Below are 14855 nucleotides of genomic sequence, written 5' to 3' on the forward strand. Positions count from 1 at the left end.
TAACAGATTTAGATCTCTTAAGCAGGTTTTACTCTATCATAAAATCTGCACAAAAGGCAAATTTCCCCTAAACAAGAAGAGTTGTAACAGAGAAATATCCAATCAGCTGTTTGGTTAGCTCATACAAATTTTCTTCCATACACTGATCGTTGGGTGACTGGCCATTCTTGTTGTCAGCATACCGTTCTGCTTGAGATATGCCACCTCCTCTTAATTTTTATATTTTTGACAACTCATAGAAGTCTCACCATTTTCACATTTGTTCTGATGTCACCAAAATACCCTTCTTTTTTAATTCAGCTTAAGCTCTAGAAAAACTCTTAGGCTGCCTGTTTTAATGGCATGGAAAACCCTGGACACCATATCTCTTTTTGCTACTCTAATCATGCGTGGTTTTTCAAGAAATGTGACCTGATCTTCACCAACATTCCAAATATTAAGAAACACAATATCTCTAAGCTGATCATAATCTTTTATGTCTTTATTGAACACACCCATTAAACGTTCAAAGTGAGGGAAAATGGTGGAAAAAGTAATTGCAACACTGGGCTTTTGATGTTAATGAACATCAACTGGGGTCAAGTGTTGCCAATTATTGAAACAATAATGGAGATATGGTTTAAAAGTAACCTGACTTATAGAAACACTCAATGTCAATGTCCTATTCATAAGCAGCATCAGCTGATGTAAGCTGTGCGTTACAAAAAAGAGATTTTTAAGAAAATTTAAGATAAAGAGTTGTTAATTTGCATACTGTAGCTTGAAAGGGTTTTAGAGTAAACACTGAAGTAAATCTACTACAAAATGGCTTTAGAGACACAGTCTGCCTTTTCGAGAAGCCTAGGCAGAGCACGGATTTCTACCCAATAGAGATGCTGTGGAATCACCCAAAGAGAGCCATTCACACCTGTTTTCCCAAGAATATGGTCGATCGGAAGCAGTTTTATAAGAAAGAATGGTTCCGATTTCCTCCTGAATGTTGTGGCGGTCTAATCCACAGCTAAAGGAACCTTTTGCTTGAGAGTGTTAACCGTTACATTTTCCAATCACTTTGTATGTTTAATGGTTGTGTTAAATAAAAACATGAAAGATCCATAGCTCCTAATCCCAGCTCCAATGATATGAGATTGATTAGATTTTCATTGAGAAGTGGTAAAATAAATAATAGTACAAATTGATAATTTGCCAAATTCACACAGCATGAATTTGACTGGCAGCTACAGTTCATGTCTGTTAAACGTTGTAGAAAATGACAATTCTTCAGACAGTTGATGGTGAATCCTTCTGTGGAAATGATTAATGTTTTTAATGCTTCATGAAATTATGGTGAAGTTTGCAAACAGGGGTAGGACAGCAGAAAATATAAAAATAAAATTACCTAGAATAAAAGCTCTATAATAAAGGATTTTAATCAACCTGTGGTGAGATAACACACAGCAATCTTTGCTTGGTAAACACTGCATAACATCATATGTGTATTTTTCACTTTCACGACTGGGCAACTGCATAACCCATTCAACCTCCCCGATCATAGGCTTTACTTGTCCCAGGCAAGCAGGCAAGTGTAAATGTCAAGCCCTGATCAACACAACCATACATCAAGTAAACACAAAAACTATAAATAAGTTATTTACAAGAGTATTCCAACCTTTAGATCAGTAACTTGTAAAAGTAAGCAGATAAAGCTTTGAAACTTACTGGGTAAGTATTAACATGATATGCACAGCTGTGTTCAATCCACCCATCCATAATCTTTAACCACTTATCCTATCAAGGGTCGTCTGGAGCCTATTCCAACTGTCACTGCTGAATTTAAGCATACTTTGTTTGAAAAAAGATTAATAGTAATGATCTTTCCTTTCATTCAGCCTTTCACTCAGCTGCTTGCTCCTGTCTGCAGCCTTTTGTTACGCACGTACTCAGTTGGGGAAGCTGATTAGTAACCTGATTTTGCATATACATGGCAAAAAATAAATAAATCTTTGACAGAAATCTTCCAGGGGGAACCAGTTTTCCCCAATCCCCTTCTCTGATTTCAGAAAGCAGCTTTCCTGTTTACATGACCGTTAAGAAATCAGCTTTCCCAAGAAAGCCAACTGTAACATGGGTACTTATCCCCATGTAAATGCATTGCCATAGAGACTGTTCTTTATTCTAAGGAAAAGGTTAAAATTTGTACAATTATAATCTGAAGCATGAAAGTATTAAACTGAATTGAAAATAGTAAACAATTAATATATTGTACATTTCTACATATATGTTTTTAATTATACAAGCAATAATTTCAGAGTTCTTTTTTTAGGACATACAAGTATGTCAATATATAACAGCACATGTATTAGCCTTCAGCTTTTCAGAACACCTTGCTGTACCCAACATTGAAAAATGATATTCATGTTTGTATTTTTTTCTTAAAGCATTTCCAAGGCTGTCCTTGTCGGGTTTGACAACCTTTTACAGGGATCACTAAGTCAATCAGTAACTTATCATAATTCTCAGGAGTGGTATGTGTGTTACATCAGAAACTGTGTGTCAGCTTACTGTGTCAGTATATTATTTATTATGCATGGCTGGCATAGCAAGATTAGCTTTTGGCATTAACCTATTGTGGCAAGTCAGCGATTGGACCGTTATCATGCATTGTGGGTGGTTAGTTTATTAATTCCTGAATAGAATTGTATTGACGACTTGCTGTGGTTTTATGTTTTTATCGCTCTACAGCAGCAAGTATAACATAATGGCCTCATCTCAGTGTGTCAGTCACAGTTTACCTTAGCTTACCAGATCAGCCACTATCCAGTGAAGTTTACTGCTGAACAATTGGGCATTTGATGAAGTATACCAGTACTCACTTTTCCGTCTCGCTACAAGCAGAAAATCCTTGTCTCTTAATTAAATATTGTATATCTTTTCTTATAGTTGACAGGGTGTTTGTGTCTTGAAAAGTCTTAAAATCCTTCTAAAAAGCTTCTAAATGTTTGGGACAGGTTCTCAAATTCTGTTAAAACCAGTTTCATAAAAATTAAAATGCAAAAAAGCTTGGGAACAGTGACAGTTTGCAGTGGCAGCCTAATTGACTTGCAGCTACAGCTACAACTTGAATGTTGCATAGGATCAAATTTAAGTCATCCTCAAAGGCAAAAATGTTTCTTATGAAGTACAAAGTAAAAATGTTGATTAAACATTTATTTACACAGTTTAACTGATTTATTAAAATTATAAGAAAGATTAGTGTGTCTAGTTTTAGTGCATAATCAGTGTATCAAAATATATATTACAAATGCAATACATGTTTTTTGTTTGCTTAATATACACATTTACCCATTTTGTCCTGTTTAACTGAATCTGCAAAGTATATTAGTTAAAATTGAGTATGTACTGTAGTTACCCCTCATCACTATATTGTTATCTTGGTATAGTTAATGTAAAACTCCCAGGTAGATGTGGTTGTGACTCCAACGTGGTAATGCTGATTTGGTCTTGAATAATGGCAAGAAATAGAACTGACTTTACATAAAAAGCAGGGCTTCTGCTGTGTTTCAAGAGTGCAGTGAAGTGGAGCGCTTTGTGCAGTTCCTAATGATCTCTCTGTGTTACCTAATTTCTTAATAAACCACACGGACATTTCAAAGAAATGCACAATGAAAACTATACAGCAGACTGTAATTTTTGCATTGCCATTCAAGAACTCTAAGCGTTGTATGATTTTATTCGTGTTGCTCCCTGCTGACACCATGCTTCTGGTCTGAACAGCCCACTTTCACTTGTGGAGTAAAAATAAAATCTCAGTGCTCATTAGTTCCATGTTCTGTCTTATCTTTCATTACAGATCAACTAAAACCCATCCAGGACCTGTGGTTCATTTGAGTGACAGCCCAAAAGATGAAGGCAAGGTGAGTAGCACATACAGTAAAGGAATCAGTATGTGGCTCTTAAGCAATTTCCCCTCGAGGATTAATAAAGTATTTCTGATTGTGATTGTGATTCTGATTAAGCAACACTATAACAACCTGCTAGATCCATCTTGCCATAAGTTTCACCCAACCCTCTCCCTTTATCTGTACGTTCTTTATACCTGTTTTTATTTTCTATCATCTGATCATCTCATCTCACTGTCTCAACATGATTCTGTTTCTGGCACCCTAAAGGAAAACCTTTCTTTCCACAGCATAACACCTCCCAAAATGTTGCTATCTTTTTTCTCTTATGACCCGGTTTTTACATATATATACACAAAAGAGGTGCGGAAAACCTGCTGGTAATATCTTTTAAGTTTTCAGGGTCAAGCCTCAATCAAATTGGTAGGAAAAACGGCAGGTGGAGGTTGCCCCGAAAGAGAGGTCATTGAGAAGCATATTGATTTTCCCAATGGATTTCGCTGCCTCTCGGTCAAACCAAACCTGACAAGCTGTGAAACCATAAAAATGAGACATGAGTTTGCAGTATGTGACAGCAGCTGCAGTCACTCAATGTAAGAAAAGACATCTGAAAAAATAACTGTGAGGTATCAGATCCCAAAAGAGTAAAGCCATCACTTTTAGCACAAAATGGCCAGGATGCAAACTGATGGATTCTGTTTCTCAGTATCTTTTAAATTTTTACTTGAAACTGGACACTGGTGTCTGTTAACCACTGTTGCAATTAGTGCAATTATTTTTATTTATCTTAGCCTTATTAGACATGATCCAAAATAAGTGTCTTTATTAAGGGAACTGTTTAAAAAATATTATGCATTAAACATTCCTCAAGAAATCCCCAGCACAAGACAGTTTTACATCATAACTAAATAGAATCAATTAACAATGGAAAAAATGGTTTTCATTGTCAGGCCTTCAGATTCCCTGACATGTTATAAACAAAATTGAGACACTTTGGTAGCCAGGTGTAGCTAGCATGAAACAATTTTTTATGATTTTGTTTTGGAGTTTTCCTGTGCTCTAAGGGTAAAACTAGCCAAGACGGCCAAGATTTGGTCTGGAGAACTTCTAGCTGTGAAGGCACTGCCAGTTCACATGTAGAAAGTTTAAGTCTGCTTTCATTCAAGTACTTCAGTTTCCTCACACATTCTTAAGACATACATGTTAGGTGACTTATCATTTTAAATTGCTCATAGGTATAATTGTGAACATATGGTTGTTTACCTCTTTAAGTTTTTCTTTGTCAACCCTGAGCTAGACTGGTCACCTGTAAAAGGTGCCACCTGCCATTTGCAGGTGACCCTAAACAGGATAATCTATGATATGAAATATTATTAATAGTCTGTTCATTTATTAACTAAAAAATATCCAACAATTTTATGAGGATCCGCTGTTTTCTTAGTGTCACAGTAAATTGAAAAAAACGTTTGAATAGTGTTTGGTTTGGGATATTTTGGACATATTTTGAATAGTAACTAAGAAAATAATTGACAGATTAATGACAAAAGAACAATTACAGGCCTAAATAGGCTTATTCTCAGCAGACAAAAACATGAAGCAATAGCAGTGAGGATGGCTGTGTTAGATTTACTGTAAGCTTTCTAGTAAGTCATGGTGGTGAGTCAGTTTAAAAAATACTTAATACAAGACTCTAGAAATAGCTTAACTTAAAAGAATACAGTAATTTTTAAATGTTAATATTAGTTACGCTAAAGCTTTTTAAGTTGACTTATATAATATAAATAATATGGTATCTCTGTCTACTGATTTTAATGTACACAATTAGAATGTCAATATCACAGAATTTTGCAGTGAATAGACATTTATCAAAATTATTATATTTATTATATATCAAAGGATCTGCATAGATATGCATTGTGTAACCGTACACCTTTGAGGTTAGACAGAGGGTTCTTTATGCATGTTTCGCAGGACTCCTACATTCATCTAACCTGCATTTGTGACTGTTGGTGTTAATAACTTAAGGCTTTAGGTTGCAGAATTTATGAGTTGAAGATTTTTTTTTACTGCAGATGTTTTTAGAAGTCACACAGTCATTCCTCCATTTCCGTTTCCTCCATTATTTTTTAAAGGGCTTCTCCACTGTCAGTCTTGATCTCCCTTTTCTGACCTGATCAGACTTTTGCTTTTCCTCTCTTCTTCAATCTTGTGTGTGTCAGTGCATCTTTGTTAATTTTTTTGTGTGTGATCCAAAGATGTTGACAGTATTTTTAATCATGCAGTGACTAAAACTAGCTACACTAATCTTTCATATAATTTTAATAAATCTGCACTTTTCTGTGTGTGATTATGTGTGTGTGGGTGTGTGTGTGTGTGAAGTTGTATTTTTTGATGCACGTGGGATTGCTGTGTTTATCCTTGCCCCATTTTACTTAGTTTGATATATAGACTATACATTAAATGTGTTATGGGTAAGAAGGCAAGTGTGCATCTTTGTGTGTGAGTTTTCTTTTGTCGTATATTTCCTATTCTTTGTCACTGTCCTCCACAGCTGCTCATAGGGTTTGAGAGTGGAACTATTGTACAATGGGACCTCCGGGGCAAGAAAGCTGACTTCAGAATCTACTATGATGAGGTGAGCACTTTGACAAAAAAGTTAAAAGGGACAGTTCAGAAACTTTTAGTGATTTCTTTGGTTATAATATTCATTATTTGCCAGTTTGACTTCAGCAATCTCTGTGGCAATATGTTGTTATAGCAGCAAGATGTAGGGTGTATGAATCAATGTGCCCACTTTGAGAGTAGTGGAGAAAAAAGCTACAAAAATTATTCTATTTATGTTGTGCATGGCTGAAGTTTGTGAAAATATACAAACCTCCTATAAAGCCAAAATCCTTTGAAAATATCAAACTAAGAGAGAGAGATTTTCTTAAAACTTTCAAACTTTGTAGCCTTGAACTTTACAAAATTTTCATCTGTTATCGTTGTTTGATCTTAAACCTAAATGATGTACATTTCTACAGCAAAAACTAAAGAATTGGTCCTGCCATTCAAATACCTTAAGAGGGAAATGTACATATACAAACATTCTAAACACATTATTCTGTGATTCAGTGATCCTCTGAATCCGCTGTCATCTCCTATTCCATCACCTGTGAAAAGTCACATCTTGCTCACATTGATTAAGGTGGTCTCATGTGTATCACCTCCAGCATAGCATGACATCTCTGCCTCCTCAGACCTCTTCAGACAAATAAAAAAAGAAATCCCCACTTCAGTGCATCCACCACACAAGGGTGGAGACACTAAATTATATCTACTCTTACTGGTCTAACTGAAAAGCTCTATACTTATATGCTGCATGTTTTTTGGTTTTGTTTATTGTTTTTTTGTGTAAAATCATAAAGTACATTGTACAGTGCATAACATTTTTCTATGTATTTGTATGATCTGTTTGCTTCCATTATGTTGTGATCTCTATTTTCTTCAGAAGCACTGCATCAAATCCACATCTTTGTAGTTTGTGAAAGAAACTAGCTGTAAACTGTTATAGCTTTGTTGTATAGGCCTCAAGCAACCTATGACCTTTTGTAAACATGACCGTTTGTGTGTTTTAATTAACACAAATAATAGTTACATGTATCCAAGAAGAATGTTGCTAATTAACACAAAACTCCAAACAAAGTCTTTGCTGACCTCTAACCTTGTTTGGAAAGCAATGTGCAGGAAACTCCTTTGCTTTCTTGAGAAGATAAATGACCTTGAATAAAGATGAATGCTTCCACTTGATGTGTGAACTAAGGAAGGTCATTTAGAATAGTGTAATGATGGCGATATTAGACCATATTAGATCTACTGAATTATTAGTTTGATTAGCTTTGAGGCTAGAATGCAGATTGGAAGTGTTATCTTTCCCTGGGCCGGTGACCTCTGCACCTTGAATTTATGGGTAGCTGATACTGATATTGTGAATGGGATCTGCTAAATAACATACTGCATACACACATACATGATATGTTAAAGTGCAAGAACTGCACATTGGTATATATAACAAACAAGTTGAAATAAGAATAATTTGTTTTTGTAGTTTTTTCTTAGCTTTTTAAAACGGTAGAAGTAAACGTATTTAGCACTTTTAGTACAATGGAGTTTACAGGTTGTATGGTTGACTTGGTTTGCAACCGTTCCACAGGCATGATCTCAAGCAAAAATAGAAGTCTTGTGTTAATATTAAACTGTTGGAACTCTATCTCCAAATGGTAATGTTGGCATGTGGTTTCCACCCCTGTAGTTTGCTGCAGTAAAAGTGAAAATCATCTCAGTTGTGTCTAGTTTCCCATGACATATCTCCCAGTGACCTCCCCAGCTGTGGCCTTAGTCATCTCTCTTGGGAACATGGTCATGACAGCGGTGGGTGTTGGTGTGAAAAGACATTGAAAGAACACTGAAATGATAGGAAAAGAGGCTCATCAAGTAAGCATGTATGAATAATTAGACAAGTGGTTATCAGGCTTTTTGACAGATCATGTGGTGGGTAAATTGAGGCCTTAAATTCATCAAACGATATGCTGTAAATGTAACGCAACAAAGGCATGGAAAACTTGTTAGAGCTTCATATCTGCCCTTCCATTGTTGTTTTGGTGCAAATACAGGGTGTATGGCACTTTTTTATCTGTATCCCTGCGATGTCTTACCTCATTTCTATCTTTGAAAGCTAGCATACACATAGATATATGTAAATTAACATAACCAGATAAAATCCCTACAGCTTCATTGTTATTTCTTGTACGTGAAGTAAACGTCTCGCTGGTGTTGCCTTATGGTTTCATACATGCAATTCAGAACTATCACATGATCAGCCTTTGTGACTTGCATTTATTGTTATTGTATTTACATAAAAGCATCAATTATAAACTGTCCAGACTTTCTTTTTTACCTTTGTTGAAACTAACCTTGAGCATTTTGGCAAATGTATGTGCTGTATGTATGTAAAATATCCGTTCCCTGTCTGTCATTGGTACAGGCCATCCACTCAGTCAGCTGGCATCATGAAGGGAAGCAGTTCATGTGCAGTCATTCAGACGGCAGCCTGACGATGTGGAACCTAAGAAACACCTCCAAGCCATTCCAGGTTACTTTTCCTCATGGTGAGATACGCACCCGTAATGTTTTGTTTTGTAAATGATATCCTAAAAAAGTGTTTTTTTAACTTTTCTATTGTTAATCTGGTAAATCTGGATTCTTCAGATGTAGCTGAATCTAGCGATATACCGTAAAGCATACAAGGGAGAAATCTTGTAAAATGGCAAATGTATGATTACAGAAAAACGATTTCTGTAAATTTGAGAATTGTGTGGTGAGCAGAAATATTCCAAAGTTTGTTTGGCTTTATGTGATGTGCATTATTGTCAGTTTAAAACATCTGGCTGTCAAGAGGAAAAACTATATACCGTATAATTCTGTGGACTCTTCTTCTGACTAGTCTTCCTTCCCTGCTTTGGTGTAATTGTGGTAGGACATTTCAACCTTGACAAATGACACATTTCTTTATGCTACTAATACTGTTTATTTGTCGGATATTTGTTATTTCATGAGAGATGAGATTGAAATGGAAAGGGGATAGAATATGGCTGAAAAATGAAAAGAGATAGATGTAAGCTGAAAAGAGAAGAAGAAGAAATGTAAAACATGTCATCTCCAGGGAATGAAATGCACCCTGGTTTAGTAAATACATGAATAATTCTGTTGAGGACACTGCAGGTCAGGCATCATGCTACGACACCCATCACATCTGTAATTTAAATGCCTTTATACACAAATTCACTTTGCATTTTTTTTCACTCGCTTTGCTTTATGCTGTTCTTGTTGTGTGCTGCTGTTAATGGTTGTGCTAGAGGTTATGCTGTAAGCTAGAGGAGAGTGGAGACCTTCTGTCCACCCTGCTGTAGTAGCTCTCCACCAACATCATAATATAACTGTATTACCTTTGCATAAAGCCATTAGCCACAGTATTTATCCAGTCTCTTCTCCTTGTATTATATGCTTTATGAGATAGTTTTAAGTTTTTTTATCATGCAAATCAAGTGAATCCACAGCAGTGGTTGTTTTAAACACATTACAGCTAAGTCAGTGTTATTTATACTATATAAAATGAGCTTTTCTGATGAATAGAATTAAAAAAAATCTATCAACAGGAAGAAATTTGAGAACTATATTAAAAGCATTGTATTACTTTATATAATTTGTCATTTTAATGTTATCATGGGTCAGTATTAGAGTCTAAGAGGCAAATTTACCTGTCATTTGATTAATAGTCACAAAAATGAATGAATTAATGAGGGGTTGATGAGCAGTGGGCAAGCTCTGCTTCTTCTTTTGTCATATCTAGATTTGATCATGTCGGTCCAGAGAATCAAAACCTTAGCAACCAAAAACAAATTGTTTTATCAGCCTTTCCTAATGTGGGTTGCAAAACACAAGCCTTGATAGGCAAATAACCACAAATGTATTGTGTCCATATGTTTGTGGATATAGGTTTTATTTGATCATATCTGAATTTAAAAATATGACTGGCAACAATTTAATATTACATCAAGATAGATATCTCAAAGGAGAGAAATTCCTAGTAAGAATTCTATTGTAAATATCCAGAATCTTCATCATGGATATCTAAAAGAGCCTGTTGGTGGCCAAGTGAGAATGACGTTGTGGATATTTAAAATGACAGTTGTGGATAGGAAGAATGTCATTGATTAGGAAGAATTGATTATGGATATCTGCAATAAATATTCAGTCCAGCTATGAAATGTCAAAATGGCCACTTAAACTTTTTATGGAATTTTAGATATCTTAAATGTTCTACTTTGGACTAGTGAAATTGAAGTTGTAGATATCTTAAAATAGAATTTATACTATTATTAATGTGATTATGAATGCCTTTAATTAGCATTTGACTAGTAGGTATAAAAGTTTTACTAATGGGGATATTTAAAATGTATTTACAGTCAGGATTGTAGTCAGGAGTTTTAGCAGGTTACATTTGTTTACACTTGTGCGTATTTTTACAAGAAAAGTTTATAATTCCAAAAGGATTTGAATGCAACTACCACTAAATGTTTACAATAAACTAATAAATATATTTTTAAAGTTTGTTAAAAGTTGTACATTTTTATCTTCTCTGTCAAATTCAGGAAAGATACAGAAGGATGGAAGGAAGGAATCATGTAAACCCATACTCAAAGTGGAGTACAAGACCTCAAGAAACAGGTGTGTGCTTGTTAAACAAATATTTCAATCCATTCTGATTTCATTGAGTCTTAGGTTTCTTTTGAGTTATAAATTAGTGTCTATAAATTTGAATATACCCTTGGGAGTCAGTTTATCCTGTGGTTACTTTGTTCAAAATTAAATTAATAAGAAAGTTGCTTGTGGTACCACGCGGTGATAATTATAAGCCACCTGGAGAATCAAAAAGTAGTTATATTTATTGGGAAAACATAATTTTAGAAATCCAGCCTCTTAAAATGCACTCATGGGGTGAAGGAAATCTGAACTCTGGCATGTAAATGAAAACAGCACACCAGTCTCCACCTTTCTTTTGGTTTAGTAACAAAACCACTGGTGTACAAGCAATGAGATAATGAAACAATACCATCTTTATTTCAGTATGTACGATATATAATTAAAAGTTAATCATATATTCCATCTGTTTTCATCCTTCATACAGGTAAATTGTGTTGACTAATCGTAGCTTTTATTTATTTGCTTTTAGGTAAAATTAATCTTTTAATCTTTTATTAATCTCCTTCTTTTGGACTCTTTGAGATACTCTAATTTTTATTTATTTTATACAGTAACTAGTGGCCTGTAAAAGCTACATATGCTTTTTAGTTTAATTAATTAATTTATTTATTTTGGTAGTCAGTTTCAGCTAATAGCATTGATATTTACCAAGACAAACCCATCCTAAAGTTGTGTTCTCCCTCTACAATAGTGAACCTTTTGTTATCTTCTCTGGGGGACTTTCGTATGACAAAGCAGGACGACGGCCAACATTAACCATCATGCATGGGAAGGCAATAACGGTGTTGGAGATGGACCATCCTATCGTAGAGTTTATGGCTCTCTGTGAGACTCCTTACAACAACGGTAAGTACATACATAAAGACAAGTCAAAACTGCAGTCACATATTTTCTGGAGCACAACAGAATCAAAGCACAAACCGAGCAGACATCTGTTTAAAGTAAATCAATTCCACAGAACGCAGTATTCATTGTGACGGAAGTAGGATGCGGTAGCCTGTCATTTTTTGATTACATCACAGATGCACTTGTGTTTCCTGAAAACCTGCACACAGATAGTAGTCATATTTTTCAAGTGTCTTATTGTGTCTTGTGATACTTTCTATCTTACAGAGGTCCAGGAACCTTATGCAGTGGTGGTGCTTTTGGAGAAAGACTTAATCGTGGTGGATCTAACACAGAGCAAGTATGTTTTCATGTATATTTCATACAGACCCTCACATGCTGCAGTTAGGCAGCATGTGACTGACATTTGAATGTCACCATATACCGTTTTTACATAAACAATAACAAAATCTTATATATTCATTTAATCACGATAGAGTAACACCTAATGTTAGAGAATACCCTTGGATAGCAGAAAAACACTATATATTTGTTTGCATAGCTATTATTTTACCAAAATAAAGCTGTTAGATATACAGTAACTATTTCCTGATAAAGTTTAATTTAGGTTACCCTATTTCAATTATCCTTGTTGAATTTGTTCATTTGCTACTAATTGTGTTTATATTTTCCAATATAAAGTAGTCAGTGGCCTGCAAAAAGAGCTGCTGCTCACTTTGTATGTTCACACTAATATCCATAAACCTTACTGTTCATTTTTTGCAGTGGCACAGCCACAATTTAATGCAGACATAAAGCAGTGATATTTTATGTGACATGCATTATTATTATGGTGATACTGTCAGTTAAAATCTAAATAACAGCCCAGTGGACCATTCACTATACAGTAAATTTAAACAGACCTTCCGTTGTCTTCTTATTGTTGTTTAATGATGACTTTCTCTTCAGTGCTCTCTCTCTAAGCGATGTAAGTTATCCTACCTATTCCTATATCTTGCAGCTTCCCCGTCTTTGAGAACCCTTATCCTATGGACATCCATGAGTCTCCAGTTACCTGCACAGCCTATTTTGCTGACTGTCCGCCCGACATTATCCCTATCCTCTACTCTATAGGAGCTAAACACAAGAAGACTGGCTACAGCCAAAAGGTCGGGAAATATGACTGTATTCTTATCTCTTTTCCTTTCTTGCCGGCAATTTGAACATTTTGCGAGGGTTTTCTTATGCAATGAAAGCCACTTTTACAATATTAACAGAAAGGTATAGAAAAACATATGTATAGAAATACAATGCAGTATAAAACTGTGTGGATATTGGTGAATACTACTGCTTTGGTACTCTAAATAAATAAATACATTTAGTTCTGATCTTTCAAAATTAAAATTAAATGAAACGTGATAGGTATTAAGAATGTATTAAGAAAAGTCAGCCTTCCAAACTAATTACTAATTTATTTGAAGCCAATAATTGGTTATCATTAACATATGCACCATTTTATGGAGCGCTTTTTGGAATTGACGATGACAGCATGTGTTTTTGAAAATTGAAGCAAAAATCCTTAGTATTATTGATGTGTGTTGTGGAATAAAATTAAATCTTACCAACAGGGTCCAGTGGGAGAAAAACAAAAGATGATGTGATTGGGTTTTCAAAATAATCAACACTCTGTCTGTAACCATGTCAGGAGTGGCCAATCAGTGGAGGAACGTGGACATTAGGCTCACACACCTATCCAGAGATCATCATTACAGGGTAAGTCTAAAATACATATTGACACTTACTGTCCTTACTCACACCATGACTGTGTTTATAGTGCTATAAAAGTGTGAAATGGATGTGTGCCAATCCTGGCACGTCTGGCACTGAGCAACCCAAGGACCAGCTATATGTAATAATATCTGTTCTGAAGAATTATATACTGTATATTATGTGTTACACAAAGATGTACCTGTGTGGTATCTGCTTCTGAGCTAGAACCGAACAGCAGTCCGGCCAAAAGATGACAACATGGAGATATTTTCTATGTAATACACACTATAAAATACCTATGAATGCTTATATTTTTGGCTTATAGTATTAGACTAGACTAGACATTCACTTTTACTTCCTTATAATCAATAATATTTTCTGCCGAATTTTCAGATATAGTAACTTATAATATAACTGTAATGTTTAATATGGTTAGAATGTTCTCACACTGAAGTGACTTATTATAACATTATAATATTATTATTATGTTTTCTTTTTGTTGTTTTTTATTTTTTGGTCAGACATGCAGACGGATCAATTAAATTTTGGGATGCATCTGCAAGTAAGTCAAATCTCTTCATTTATTTATTTTTTTAATATGACTTAATGTCATGATTGAAAAGCATCACCACAGTAGGTCATTGCTGCTGCTGCCTTACTTTTTCCCCAACTCCATCAAATTTATTTTTTTTTTTTCAAACAATACATATGCAGTCAACACATTGCAACCACCGTTGTTGGCTGAGTGCATACCTCAAAAAGATGGCACCACTGTACGCCAACAGTTAAAACCCACTTGGGTCATGAGCAGTAAACTCAAAGAACATTGATTCCCCTGTTGTGATAAGAGATTCTCTACAAAAGAAAAAATATATACAGTATCACCTCTAGACATGAACATGAATAGTTAAACCCTAAAAACCTACAGTAGCAAGTACAAATGGGTGGTTTTCTAAAACTCCTTTGAATGAGATTCAATTTCCTCTGTATCTGACATTACTTTCTTGGTAAATAATATTTGTTCCATACTGAGACTAGCTTATCACATCTTATCACACTGAAACTGGCCTCAAGCTACTT

At 35.0% G+C, this 14855-nt stretch overlaps 1 protein-coding gene across 12 annotated transcripts in view; it reads left to right on the forward strand.

Annotated features, from left to right (window-relative positions):
• The window catches only part of stxbp5l (syntaxin binding protein 5L), a 107722-nt gene that overhangs the window by 60450 nt on the left and 32417 nt on the right, over window positions 1-14855 (forward strand). For all 12 annotated transcript variants that reach the window (XM_067516085.1, XM_067516090.1, XM_067516082.1 and 9 more), the window contains exons 6-14: window positions 3830-3893; window positions 6430-6513; window positions 8902-9025; window positions 11069-11144; window positions 11872-12026; window positions 12294-12366; window positions 13027-13174; window positions 13711-13778; window positions 14297-14337. In XM_067516085.1, the coding sequence (XP_067372186.1) occupies window positions 3830-3893; window positions 6430-6513; window positions 8902-9025; window positions 11069-11144; window positions 11872-12026; window positions 12294-12366; window positions 13027-13174; window positions 13711-13778; window positions 14297-14337 (833 nt within the window). The remainder of the gene's footprint in view (window positions 1-3829; window positions 3894-6429; window positions 6514-8901; window positions 9026-11068; window positions 11145-11871; window positions 12027-12293; window positions 12367-13026; window positions 13175-13710; window positions 13779-14296; window positions 14338-14855) is intronic.

Source organism: Channa argus, chromosome 9 (genome assembly GCF_033026475.1).
Source record: "Channa argus isolate prfri chromosome 9, Channa argus male v1.0, whole genome shotgun sequence".
In the NCBI taxonomy this organism is placed as follows: domain Eukaryota; kingdom Metazoa; phylum Chordata; class Actinopteri; order Anabantiformes; family Channidae; genus Channa; species Channa argus.